This window comes from Apteryx mantelli, chromosome Z, assembly GCF_036417845.1.
Source record: "Apteryx mantelli isolate bAptMan1 chromosome Z, bAptMan1.hap1, whole genome shotgun sequence".
NCBI classification, from domain to species: Eukaryota; Metazoa; Chordata; class Aves; order Apterygiformes; family Apterygidae; genus Apteryx; species Apteryx mantelli.
In genome coordinates this window covers 48,701,475-48,715,938 of record NC_090020.1, presented here as the reverse complement: position 1 = coordinate 48,715,938, position 14,464 = coordinate 48,701,475, and the positions used below count along the sequence as shown (strand labels likewise).

The 14,464-nt window shown below is 37.5% G+C and overlaps 1 protein-coding gene across 4 annotated transcripts in view; it reads left to right on the top strand.

The window, feature by feature from the left end:
• PAM (peptidylglycine alpha-amidating monooxygenase) overlaps window positions 1-14,464 on the top strand; it is a 148,252-nt gene that overhangs the window by 49,427 nt on the left and 84,361 nt on the right. For all 4 annotated transcript variants that reach the window (XM_067316624.1, XM_067316621.1, XM_067316626.1 and 1 more), the window contains exon 2: window positions 13,225-13,736. In XM_067316624.1, coding sequence (XP_067172725.1) covers window positions 13,645-13,736 — 92 coding nt within the window. In that variant the 5' untranslated portion in view covers window positions 13,225-13,644. The remainder of the gene's footprint in view (window positions 1-13,224; window positions 13,737-14,464) is intronic.

Below are 14,464 nucleotides of genomic sequence, written 5' to 3'. Positions count from 1 at the left end.
TATGTCTTTATAGAGACACTTTAAGGAAAAACCTAGAGGTCCGTGAGAACAGAACTGCCTAGCATCAAGCAATTTTTTTTTAAACTTACTTAGCATTTGCTTATTTAGCTGTCAACTGACAAAAAAATCACAGGGTCTTGCTGTCCAAGTTAATTTTTATGTAGAGTAGTGTGTATCCAGCCATGTGTTGTAAAATCTCAAAAGTAAAAATTTCCTATGTACTTGTAATCACAGGCAGTTCTTCTGCGTTGTACTTATCAACGCAAGTACTATGTTGTACTTTTAAAAAATTCTATTCGATGTTTGTATTTGGCTGAAATACTAAGCTGTTTTATTGTGTGCAGTTTCCTTAGTACTAGCATTACTGTATTTTGTAATATTGATAATCTGGAGCTTTTTCCTACAATCAGGTTTCTGGCATTTTTTGATGACTACAGTTTTGTTTTGTTTTTCTTTCATCAATATTGGTTTTGAGGAAAATGTAGTATTCAACTAGAATAAAAGTTTATATCATAGAAAAGGAACCATGATAGTTGAGAATTCATTTATCTCCTTTTTGTGTGAATCCTTTATTGCTCAATTGTTAACTAATGCTAAATTGAATTGGACAGAAATAACTTTTTTCCTCTTTCACTCTTCTCATTATCATTTCTTTTAATTAAAAAGTGTTGCTATCTGAGTCTTTTGGAACAAAGAAAGATTACAAGATTAGTTTTGTAATAAACTGACAAACTTCTGTTGAATTATTTTCATTAATTGAAGTTGCTTGTAATTTTAATGGAGCCAACATGCTCTAAATCTCAGCTTAACTACTATCACTTAAGCTGCATTTGTGGCCATACATTTTAGACTTTGATCAGGAATTGCTTTAAAGAGTGCAGTCCTGCTAGAATTAAAAAAAAAAAAAAAAAAATTGAGGCAGGTGGGGGGAGAATATCAGAAACTTCTCCCCTAGATTTCTCTTAAAGAAAATCTTTTTCTAGAAGATTGACCACTCATAACAAAATAAGTTACAACTGAATTAGTATTTATCTGTGGTTCAGATAAAAGCATTTTCATATTTTGTCCAGCATCCACACCTTTTGTTAGTTAGTAAGATTAGCTTATTTTCAAAGTACGTTCTCAAATATTGGTAATTGTACTTTTTTCCCCTTTACTGAAGATAGTTCCCTTTATTTCATCCATCTAACAATATGTGTCACTTGAAATAAAAATGTGAAGTTCTGATAACTGATTCAAGTGTGTGGGGGACAGGGAGGTGTGTGTGTGTGTCTTGGGTAGTGTCTGGGTAGACAGGACGTTGTAGAGGCGTGCTTAGGTTTAAGCAAATAGGAAAAGTGGAAGCAATCACTGCGGCATACTTAGGGGTGTGTAGTACCCGGTCAGGAAACACCATTTGCAGAACGCGATGCCTGCTAAAGGCGCATTACAGTTGCGCGTGTGAGCTGAAACTCTGTAGTGTTAGAAGCTGTGCTCCCACTCCCGCTGCTGTCCTCGCTCCGCGCTACCTGCTCCCGTTTCCTTCTTTCTTCCAGTGCCCACTCATCCGATATCTTGGTGAGCCCGTTCAACTTACTAATCTGACAGAAAACTAGCAAAGTTTAAAAAAAAAAAAGGGGGGCTGCAGGGGGAAGAGAGAAATTTCCACTGCAGGGGCCAGGGCTGGAAAAGAGGAGGGAAAAGGACGGTCCTACCCGATGACAGGGCTCCAGCACCTCATCGAGTGATGCTCTCCGGCGATGCTCAGGGCCGCTCTGCTAGCCGCAGCTGTGTGCCCGCTCCTGCGCTCTGCGCCAGGAGTTGAGCTGCTCACACAATCACTCCCTCGTGTGTTTTGGTCGGGATGAATCAGTTCACGATAGATTAAGTAGCTGCATTAACAAAGTTCTACACGTTTTGACTGGGAAAAAAATGGTTGCTTTTGTTCTTGTCTGAGTACGTAATATGTACATAAAGAATTCAAGGAGCATGATTTGAAGTCCTTTTAGTGAAGGAACATGTCGTGAATTCATTCATTGTTCATGTGTGCTGCATAATTGAACTTAAATATTTTTAATGGTCTCTCGTTTGCCTTATCCTTGGAGGCTAGTCCTAACTCAGTAAAGTATTCTCCCTTTAGTATTTTCCTTTTTTGCATAACAAAGGGAAAATAAAGGGCACTTCAGTGAGCCTTTATCCGTATTACATTGTGCTACTGATAGTGATCTGGATATAAAAATGTAAAGAGGAAGCTTCTCATGTATTTTCTCTTTTAAGCAAATAATTAGTACCATTCAACTTGTTCATTTTTTCAGAATATGAAATTAACATTTTGTTAAGATGTCATCTTTCAGTGAAAAGTGTTGATCTTCCTTGACAAGAGAATTCTAGCTATTTTGATTACTGGTCAAAGCAGAAAGATTACAAGGTGGTTTATTATGAATAAAATGCTATTTAAATGCTTTTAAATTATAGAATGGAAGAACTAAAACACTCTCTGCGCTTTAAACTTCTGAAGAAAGTCTGTGACTCCTGCAGAAAGGAAAGGAGTTCTTGCATTTCACTACTTTCAAAGGGATTGAAACAGTTTCATCAGTTTATACAGGATTATAAATTATTTTAGTATCAGTTTATTAAAGATTGTTGAGTTAGCAAATTGTTGCAGTTGTTAATTAGTTTTATAAGACAACTTGGGGGGAGAGGGGGAATTAACAGCCTTTCATTATAGACTTTCCACAAAGGAATACAACTTTCCTGATGTTTTACTAGAGAATTTTCTCATCTCTGGATGTGTAGAAAGAAAAATCAGGATGTAAATGTGAATTCTCACTTAAAATGAAATCTTAAAATGTTTTAATAATGCAAGTTTATTTATATTAATATGAGCAGAAAGGCATTTTGTGTCACAGAGGTGGTTTGCTTACGCTTTGCTTTATCAAAATAAGTGAAATTCCACATTCTTAAACAAGTTTATATGTAATAGTTAACAGTGTGCTGATGGAGGCAGTGAATAAAATTGTTTAAATTGTATATTACATTTTGAAAATCTTAGCATAGTATTTAGAAATGTAGAATTTACGTGGGCTTAAGTTTCCAAGATTTTTATGTTGGTCTGAAACACACCTATGTGTCCCTTTGGAAGATCTAGTACTGTATCTCCTTTTTCTAGTGTGTATCTGTCTGGCGCCTGAGTGAATATATAATTAACTTTTTGCCTTATTTTGAGGGACTATATTTGTCCTTCCTCAGTTTTTCTCTAGGAAGTGACAGGGGTAGGTGAAACCTTAGTGGTGAGAGGAGGGACGTGCCAATCATGCGCAAGGCTCAGAAGCTTTGGGAGAGGGGAAGATGTGACCAAGTAAGAAGGTCATAGCACAGCTCGGGGAGTTGGCAGCTAGGCGAGTCCTAAGCAAGGACTGCTCCATGAGAGCCCACTGCAAAGTAGTGGTTAAACCTTCTTGTGTCTCTGCTCTTTTTTTATTTATTTTTTCTTCTTCTTTTTTAGTTTTCACTGGTTAGAAAGTTAACTCTTCTAGCAGTCCTCCTAACAAAATCAGGCTTACTCAGGCTTTGAAAAACTTGCCCCTCTCAGCCTCCTTTGAGGAGCTCACAGCAGTAGTGTGGCAGAGCTCAGAGCCTTGGGTGGCTCCGAGTCATAAACCAATTGTGCTTGGCGCCAGGCTGTATTTGAACCTTTTAGTGTGCTCAACTCTCACTGTCTGTTAGCATTCTCTTCTTGAATGGTACTGGGTCTCATCGAACAATTTAATGATGCCAACCTAATCACAAAATTTCTTAATTACTCATCTTCCACCATGTGAAGACCACCTTTGATAATCAATTTTTATAGATAAGAAATTCAGGATAACTCTCATTTATATTCACAGTATGCAGGTTTTTATCTTTGGCACTGTGATGTATACCTGTGACTCCTTTTCCAGGAAACCTCTTTTCTAATGCTCAGTGTTTTGCGTCCGTGTCAAGATGAAAAAAGAATATAGTTCAAATACTTGTGCTTACCTATTTGGTGTTACTATATTGCTCTGAATGTGCTGCATTAGTCTAAAAATAATGAAAAATTAATATGTACAGTTTTTGCTTCTTTTGGATTTCCCATTTTTCTTCATGTGTTTTCTGATGTTCAAAAAGGATTCTGAGGTTGTTTTTAATGACTGATTATTCTATAAATTAGTAGAGGAAAATAAATCTTTTGTCTAAATCTCCCTGTGTTCTTTCTCTGTGTAAACACGTTCTATAGCCTTTTCTTAGCTCCCTTTATTTTCCAAGACTGCTTTTTCTGTAGAAGCTGCTTACTAAATATGATTTGAATTGCTCAGTAAGGAGGATTTAGCACATGGCTTGGGTAATCGGGCTTATGATATCTTTGAGATTCTTGCTCTTAACTTCCAGGTTCCCAGCTGGTGTAATGTGAACCTGTTGATCTCCAAAAGCAAAAAGCACAATATAAATGGCAATTCTTCATCCTTTATCTGTTGTCTATAGAAAACTTAAATTAATCTCAAAAGAAAGCTGTCCAGTAGGTAAAACTCTCCATACATACTGAAATGACAGTGCTTTCCAAGGATTTCTCTTTTATTCTTTTTTTCAGTACAGATAGCTTGTTTTCAGATAGCAAGGGGAACTTTTACCTAGATGTAGTATGCATCATTTTCTGCCTATGATGAAGTGCCCTCCCTACCTTTTTCTCGCAATCATGAGAGCAGGAAGTTTTTAAATAACGATCTCAATTTTTATATTATTTCGTTTTATTAGTAACATGACTCCTAGAACTATAGTGTTTCGATGACCTTTCTGAGATTCACAATGAAATTACATTTGGCAACACTGATTTGCCATCAGATTTGGTTAATACACTTCCCATGTGTTTTCCAGTTTTCTTGTTCCTTTTAGGCTAGGATCACAGGGTGATTCAGGCCAGAATGGACCTCAGGAGGTCTCCAGTGCAACCCCCTGCTCCCAGCAGTGTCAGGTCCAAGGTTGGACCAGCTTGCTTGGGACTTCGTGCAGCCAGGGCTGGAAAGCTTTGTGGGGGCAGACAGCCCAGGCCCTCGGGGCAACCCATCCTACTGCTCGACTGTCCTTCTGCTGAAGAAGTTTCTCCAGTAATATATCCCTTTTATTTTTACACCTAATTCCTTGCAGTGCCTCTCAAAATCAGTATCTGTATGACTTATCAGTAGATCTAGGTCTCTGAAAGTCTCATTTCTGTAGATTTATATTTTGTATCTCTTCTCTGGTATCTAGCTTGAGACTTTAAAGGATTTGTCTGGGGCTTGAAGGAGATGTACTAGTGTTTTTTATAGTGTTGCATCTGAGGTGCAGATATCTGAAAAACGTTAATGGACCAGGTGTGTTATTATCGTTGTGATTTAGTAGACAGGTACACTTATATTTGCCTTGAATTTTGCTCTTCTAGAATCTATGTTCAAAAGCAAAATGCTTCTTGTGGAAGTAAAGAAAGCGTATGTTCCTCACATTAAATAAAGATGCTTCCATATACGGTTGTTGATGTGAAATGGAAATTTTCACAGCAGGAAACACCTGGATTGGTATGAATCAAATGAAGAATTTTAAATTACCAGCCATCATGGAGTGGGAGGGGTTGGATGCCTTTCATCATTGGAGCACTTTGAAAGTTGCCTGAAGAGGCAAGTTCTTTGTTCTAGCAGAGGTACAGAGAACTTAATGATATAAATGGATAATTCAGGTACAGGTTAGGCTTTTGTTGGAAAAAAAAAACTGTGATGGAAGGGAAGAGTGTAGTAAGTTTGAATGGTCGGCAGTCCTGACTGCAGCAAGACTACTTAAAAAAAAAACAAGTCATTAAATATCCAGTTGTCATCAGCATTTACCTCACCATCCTTCTACAGCTCTGGTGTTTGCATTTCTATCTCCTTCCAGCTCCAGTTGTGCGAGCGTTTTCCAGCATTGAAATCTCGTAACTTTTTAAATGACAGCTCTCACATCTTCACTGTTCGCAGCACAGCTCTGTAGTCCTTTATCTTTGACTCTGTTTTCAAGGCACTACTGCTTGTGTTAGATGCTGTTGAATATTTATTTGTTAATCTTAATTGAATACAAGACTATTACCTGTCTTCTGCCTTGTACTCTGAATACAAAACTGATTTTTTCGTTTGGGATTTCCTGGAAGCTACTGTACCAATGTTTCCCAAACAATCATGATTTTGATCTTTTCAACTCACTGAAAAAAAGTAGTTGTTAGATGGGAAAACTGAGAAAAAGATCAAGCAAGTTGCCAAAAGCCACACAGGGAGTTTGTGGTAGAAAAAGGTTTTGACCTTAGACCTTCTGGCTCTTTCCCAGTTTCATTGTGTTACTGCGTTGTTGAAGCTGTAATGCTGAAAATCCATAGCTCTGTAGAGTCTTTAGTCACCTGTATGTCGGTATTGAAAGTTGGTGCTAAGCATCTCAAGTTTCTCATTTAGAAAATGTGGAATTCACAATTAGGATAACTTAAGAAAATAACTTAATTTTAATGGCTTGCCCAGCTGCACAGTCTTCACTTCTTGGAATTTTGGGAAAAGAGTAGGATTTTGGGGTGACATCACGTTATCTTAATTACAGTGGTTTGTTTGTTCGTTTTGTTTTGTTTTTCTTTCCCTCAAGTGGCCTGCCCTAGTCTCTATTCACCTTCCCATACCTGCAGTTAGAGACTCTGGACTTCTACAGAATCTCCATTTTCTCTCTAGTTTGTCTCATATCCTGAAAAATAAATAGTAACTATCATGCAATTGAAGACTGTGTCAGAGTTGCACCTGTCTGTGATGCATGCGTTTTTCTGGCTTTATTTAAAGCAGTGTAATACTGCCTGCTACTTAAAAATTGCATCATTTGGGGGTTATTCATGTGCCTGTCTATCCTTCATAAATATAGTTATAACTTATTTTAAAGGCAACTGTATCAACGCCAGTAACTGATTCAGTTGTCTTCCGAGCTGTCTGAAGATACTGTCTCTATTCAGACACAAAAAAACAATAATTTTTGCAAAATCTAATTTAATTAATAGGACTAGATTTTTCTCCTATTTTCGTAGTTTTTGTAGCAAAACCATGTATCTACATATTTTCCAGAGGAGACAAACATACTGTTGTTTTAACAGGCAACCCTTTCTGTGAGCTATACATCTGGCTTTCAGTAGCCTCAAGAGGTTTCATGCTGTTGAGGAAAGCACTTGCCAGTTACTGACTAGGTAGTAGGTCTCTCAGATAGGTGCAATACCCTGTCGTGCCCCCTCCTAAAGCTCCTCTCTTTTCCCAGGGGAAACCTGCAAGTAATGCTCCGTTTAACAAAGAGCACACAAATGATTAACAAGTTGGCAAAATCCGTCAAGAAAGTTTGACTGGTCAGTTAGCCACCTTTTTTGCAAATCTTTTGCCCTTTATAAATTACCTTTGTAAGCACTTTCATATGAATTTTCATGTAATACTTCTAGTCAAATAGGAAAAAGATACATATTTATTTTACAGTTTCAATATATGCTGAAAGCATGAAAGGAGTGAATCTCTTTAGAAAGCATCCAATTAGTCTGTTGTAATATATGCAACAATTTTTCATAACAAGTATAAATACTGTGCTTCCTCTAATGGAATGGATAGTAGTTTTCCTATCATTGTGAAGTTTTTATTTAAAAAATATCCACCATACATATGTTCAACAGCTCAAACTGTAGAAAAGACTGTTCATAAAAGAACAATGATAAAAGCAATGATATTTCTCTTTTTACTTTGGTATCCGTACCTGAAAGGATTTTGGTAGCAAAAGATAGGAGTTTGTAAAATCTGAATTAAACCACGAGATGAACTCTCATTGACTATTATTTTCATTTTTAAAAAGTATGCTTTCACATTATACCTAACCCAGGGTGGACCGCTGCCAAGACAGGAGCATGTTTTCCCGTCCCAGGTGTGTGCTCACACCACTGCTTTTGTGGAAACGTACAGGTTGCGCAGCTGCAGACGGACATGTCGGCCGGCTGACCTGATGGAAACCTAAGGCGTTGCTGGCGTGGGGGAGGAGGGAGCCCTCCACTTGCTCAGCAGATCCAGAGCAGGGGGGAGAGGCAAATACAAGGGAGCCAGCTATCACAATGAACTGGGCATACAGTGAAAATTTATCTTCAGCTCTTATTAGAGGAGCAGTCCCACAGAAGTCCAAATTGAAGCAGCTGCTTCTACTGTACTAAACTCCCGGTTTTTGAAGGATTTATAATCATGTTCTAAACACTTTTCTGTAAGGCTGATTAGAAAGAAATTGCCTTAAGGAAAGTACAGATCTTCACAAAGACAGCATACCAAAACTTTAAGAAAGAATTTTCTAAGCTAGTAACAAATCCATCACTTATTTTGAAATATTTCGTTAATAAATTGCCATAACTGGTGATTTTTTTTGATTATTAAAAAAAAAAATCTACATAAGTGCTACGTTTGGCTGACATATGTTACATTAAAAGTTACACAGTGATGTTAAAGTGGGGTGTATGTTCTTTGTAGTCATAGCTCCATCAGTTTCCAAAAAATTTTGTACTGTAAAAGTAGATTACCTGGGGAAGAGTTTTTCTCTGCTTTCCTCACACTTTCTTACCCCTTCATTCCTCTGGAGTGCTAACAGTAACCAAGAGAGCTCAGTTGGCAAAGACAAGTTTTCCACCATCTGCTGCCACAGTCCAAGGGAAAAATCCTTGGTCCGTCTATCCTGCGGGCCTATTTCCTCTATATTGGGCTGTGGTTTGTTTTTGTTTTCTGTTTTGCTGAAAGAGTTTATTAAACCTCTGTGTTTGCAATAGCTGCTCTCCCAATCCCTTGACAGTTTGACTGCTTTGTTGGCATTGGTGTTGCTCTCTCCTGCCATGGACTAATTTGTTGACTTCTTGCCAAATTCCTCTTGTAGTCGTCTTTGACCAAGGTGTCATAAGTGGCTGTAGTCTGTGCATTAATGAATGTGGCCCAAGCTGATCCCCCAACATGCTGGTTTTGCTGTGTTACTAGAAGCAAATTACTTCAACCTGGAGGCCTGGTTACAGTTCAGTGGCTGAACTGGCTGTTGTTTGTATACCTAAGGTACAATAACATGCCTGCGTATCCAGTCATCAGATACCTTCTTTGATGTCTTGTGTAATTAATTCATGAAGATCTAACATGTCCTCTTGACATAAAAATAGGAAAACTATAAATGTCTGATTATAAAATAGAAATGCCTGATGTCACAGATTCACAGCTGATCTGTTTTGATTTTTGGGAAATCAAAATGTTCTTTTGTAGTTACCCCCGTTCTTAAATAACACGTGCCAGAACTTACTGGTTTGCAAACAATGTTGTTGTTGTTCTTTATGAGGATGACACCAAGCAGACTGCTAATCAAATAGGCAGGTGTTCAGAAATTAGGATTATTTTATCCAGTGTCATGTTTAGTTTGAAATTATTTACCGAAGATCTATGGCATGCACTTAGACCATATGGTCTGTGTATTTTGAGAACTGGAATACATGGATCTGGGGAGGATTGTTTGTTTTAACATTACCTTCTCGCATGTTGACAAGCACAATGTCCAGTTTTTGATTTGACATTCTTCTGACTTTTGGGGGATTTTTTTTCTTTCATCTTTTACATCAACTTTTCACTATGCTGTACTCCTGATGGTTGGAAGGTTACTTACGTGGCCATCCTGTATTGCCACATATCCCCATGCTTCTCAGCTGATGGTTAAGTTTTTGATATTTCCTTTGGAATATGCTGTGGTACTGTTAGTGTTGCTTGTTAATCCTTATTCTTCCTGAATAACTGTTAGGATTGGAAAGTGTGTGGGAAGAAGCAGGGACCCTAAGAGTAACCAGCATTCTTTGAGAAATCAGGAGCTTTGCTTTCTTTGCTTTCTAACTGTGAAGTTAGTTAAGGATGCTTAAATATATTTCATTACCTGTGATCTAATGATGGCAAAACTGAGCTGCTCAAGCTGAAAATTTTGTCTGAGATGAAACATAGACTCTGAGCTATAAGTGAAGACAGAACCAAGTAATCCTTGCTCAATCCTATGATTCTGATGCATAAGAAACATGAAAAAAAAATTACCAATGAGAAATTACCACCTGTGATAGACTTTCACATCACTCCACTGTTTTTTTTTTTTTTGGGGGGGGGGGGTTTGTTTTTCCTCTTTCCTTTGCAGGTATTGGTGACTGAAGGTGAGGTTTCTGCTTGTGACTTTGTTCAATTTGTACTGTACATAAAATTTTCTAAACACTAAACCTGAGAAGAAGAAATGGTTATGGCCTGCTTTATGAACTTCTAGTTAATACAGAGCTTTTTCTGTAGGTCATTTTTGGTAATTGATCAGTTAATTGCTGCTCTTTTTGAAAGGCTTGCTGTTTGATTTCTTTAAGTCACAGTGAAATATTGTTACTTTATTTTGCATGCTTTTTTGCATTGTATTTCGAATTTGAGCTTCCTGGCCACCTCGTTTCTCGACCTGTTCAGTAAGACCTCTCCCTACTAGTTGCAGATGGCTGTTCTGTGTGTGTGTGTTCCCCTGCTTTTTTGTCATTGTTTTCTTTTATGTCAGGTGGGGCATGGGAGATAAAAGCACGTGCTTACCTTGCCCAAAATAATTTTCATCTCCCTTACACTCCCTTACTAAGAGCATTAATTACCTCTATTAACTTCACTTCTCCTGCTCCCTCAGGATTTCTGACTCCAAATTGAAAACAAAACAGTGGTATCAAGATGTGATGTTAATGAACCCTAAGTAACTGTGTAATCTTATTATTGAATCTCTCATCTTCACTTTTCTCCCTCACTGTCTGGTGTTCTTGCTCATTGCATCATATCTAAAATTAGATTGAAATCTCTTCAGAACTGAGCTACCTTTCCCCTCTCTGCCTGCTTCACCCAAATGTAAAATGCTGTTGTGCAAGGGCCTCATCTTAAGTACCAGATATACTTAATTTTTATCCATTTAAAATTTCCATCCAGTCAATGAAACTGCAGTTAAAAACAAAATTTGTAGATGAAGTAGGCCTATATTTAAGTAGAATATACAGATGTTAGGCATGCATGCATAATGATCTCATTAGGGATTTAATTTCTTTGCTTTGTCAGATAATTCCAGGAGGTGGGTTTTTTTTTTTTTTTTGGATGGTATGGATTCTGGTATGGATTACCAGACATTTCCCTGTAATATTAAGCTATATTCTGGTGCTTTGTTCTGACTGTTACCATGTTTAACTCTACAGTGAGAACCGAAAGCTGCTGCAAGGAAACCCCCATATTAATGATCAGGTTTCTCAGCAACTTCCTTCTGGTAATTCATATGCCAAGTAGATGTTTGTAACAGACTTGGTATAAACAATTTCAGACTTCACGAAGTTGGACAAAATTAGAAGCACCTGTGTATTTCTCAGTCACTTGAAAATATCTTTTCAGATTCCAAAACTTAAAGCATTGTAACTCAGTACGTGTTAGAGTGTAATCTGTTCTTTCTGCTTCTCTTCTGCAGAGCTCTTGCCTGTCAAATGTACTCACCGTGTGTACTGTAGGAGAAAGCATAATTTCTAAGCATCAGCACCTCCTAATTTGATACTGTTTAACAAATGTGTTAAATAGGTTTCAAGTCTTAGGGTTTCTTCACCAGTTCTACTTTGTGCAAATTTTTTTTTCCTCTGAAGAAAAGAGCTAAACAGCTGGAAAGTTGGTTAGATGTGTCTGGGGAAACATGAAGCACTTCTGCAGCCATGTTGTGCTCATAACTAATACAAAAGAAAAGCATATTGGAAAAAAAGAACAGAAAAAAAACCCTCAAAATTGTTGCATAGAAACCAAAGAATCAAATCATAGTGTACTGTAATATCTCAGAATTCATTTCTGAATTCAATTTTATTCATTGATCAATAGATCACAGAAGCAAAGAGATTCAATTCTATGTAAATGGAAAGAATGAGTCTTGCATCACTGCTTGCATGAATGATTTTGGACAGCTTTGGCCTGGTTTTGACCAGCTGAAAACAAAGATGAAGTCTATATTTAGTTGTTTGTGACAGAATCTTTTGTGTCGTCCTTCAATTAATAAAATCTCCAAGTTTAATGATGATTAATATAATCAAGGGTTTTTTATGTGCATCTTTTATGAGTACTTGAATGCAAATCTAGTGTAGCCGCCAAACAACTGGCAAGTTGCCAGCCTGGCTTTTAGTGTAGGTACAAGCCACTTGTGTTTCATAAGAAGCCTTTTCAGTGCGTGAGCCCTCACGTTGAGATGGAAGTGATTACTTAAACATGATAATTTAAATTGATTCATTTCAGAATCCTTCTTTGCTGTTTCATCTTCTAGTTGTATTTTGACCATGTTTTCTAGGGATTGGAAGATAGGGTTGTTTTTTTTCCTTAAGTATTTATTTTTGTAAGAATTACTAAATAATACAATTTAAAGATTTTGATCTTATTTATGATCTGAAATTTGTCTCCTGCCGGAATTGGTATGCTTAATAAAAACACTAATATGTGTCATTGGTAGCACACTTGTTACTGCAGTGTTATTTTTTAGCATACTTAAAAAAAACTTTTTAAATTTTTGAAATTGAAAGGTGTAATCAACTAAAATAAGATGTCAGGGCAGCTAAGGTTAAAGTTAATGCAGTGAGGAGAGTAATGGCTTAAGCTGAAGTAACCTTAACATACAAAAGATAAAAGCAGTATTCAACTAGTATATGAAGCAGTTTGGTTGATCTCAGTAGTAGTTTTTGTGCAGCATTTCTGGTTGTATTAAAAATAAAATATTCTCTCAGCCTGCAAGAAGTGCCGAAACATTTAATCTTAGCTGAGAGAATTTAGAAATCTTGTTTCTTGCCTTGCAAGTGGGTGGTTGTTCCTAGGTTTTTTGTTTGGTTGTTTTTTGCTGCTTGTAAGACACGTTACAGCTTGTATGTGTGAAATACTCCCGGCTTTGCCTTTTGCGTGTTAGGGTTTTTGATGTTTTTTTTACCATGCAGAATAGGAATTCTAGTGGGAGTTTTGCCTATCAATATTAAACATATTGGTCTCTCTGTCTGTGGGTGGGAGGGAAAGAAAGGGAGGAATCAAAAGACTTGGTGCATTCTTCACTGGGCTGGGCTAAAGCTTGTGAAAGTACTAATGTATTAGAAAGCCTCAGCAGGGATTTGCTGAGAACTAATGCTGTAATGTGTTAGTCATCCTTTATCTGCTGCTGTTTTTACAGGTTCTGAAGGATGACTGACGTGGGTTTCTGTGATGCCGCTTAGAGGCTCTGGCACTGTGGATTGATAAGTAACCTGCAGATTTCACCATGCGACACGGGGAGAAAGCATCAGGAGTGCCACTTCGCTTCAGCTCCTAAGTGGACGAAAGTACAGTGTCATCTGTCTGCAAGGGAAGATTCTTCAACAGATTTTTACAGCTAATAATAAAGACAACATAGCATCATCCACCTTCCTGATTTACAGTGCATCACCTTCCAAGACAGATGGTCTGTCAAAAGCTGTAGGATGTCTGCAGAGCGCGCAGTAATGAAGTAGCGAATTGATATTGCTGCTGCTGCCTAATTGTCAGGATCAGAGCCGAGAGCGCTGCGCTGCCCTTTCTCTGCTCCCTTAATCGGGCCAGGAACAGCAGGGTGGACATGGCTGGCCTCATTAACAGCCTGCTAATACTCTTCCTTGTTTTTCAAAACAGCTGTTTGGGTTTCAGGAGCCCACTTTCTGTCTTCAAGAGGTGGGTTATGCAGGAAGACCTTGTGTTTTGAATGCATGCTTGCTTAGGGCTGCCATCCGTTATTATATAATGGAAGTCTGGGAAAGTATGTCCTACCTAAAAATGCGTGTGATATTTGTTGGGTTTTGCTGCCTTATTCTGAACAGTTTTGCTGTAATTTTGAAATGGCATTCTTTTGTCATGTGAAAGCCAGGAATTCTATTGTTTTACCCTCAGACTGCTCTCTAAAATGTGAGTTCTCTGTGTTAGAATGATCAAACAGTAATTAACAGAAATTTTCATAGAACCCCACAGGTGTATTTGAGATTTTACACAGTGAGTAAATATATGTCGCCTACCCCCATTAGCTTGCAATATAAACTGACGTGCTTTAATGAGAAAGCATTAGCTAGCTTAAAATGAGAGAATTCCGGGGCTTTTCTGGAGTCTTGAATGTAAAGTTGCATAGACAAATTTGAAGGTAGCACATACAAGAGAAATAGCCTCTTAACTCTTCAAAAAAGTGTGTTATTGTGTATGAGGTACATTGTGCACTGTAGTTTACAGTGTCATTTATATATATTTATTCAAAACTTATATTGGGGTTGCATCATGTCTCAGATGTTTTAGTTGTTCTTCATAGTGATCTACTTTTTTTTCCTTTTTTTATTTTATGTTGCATTCAATACAGACCTCCTTAACAATCATGTGAAGTTGTAAAACTTACTGTTTTACTTTGCTGGCATATA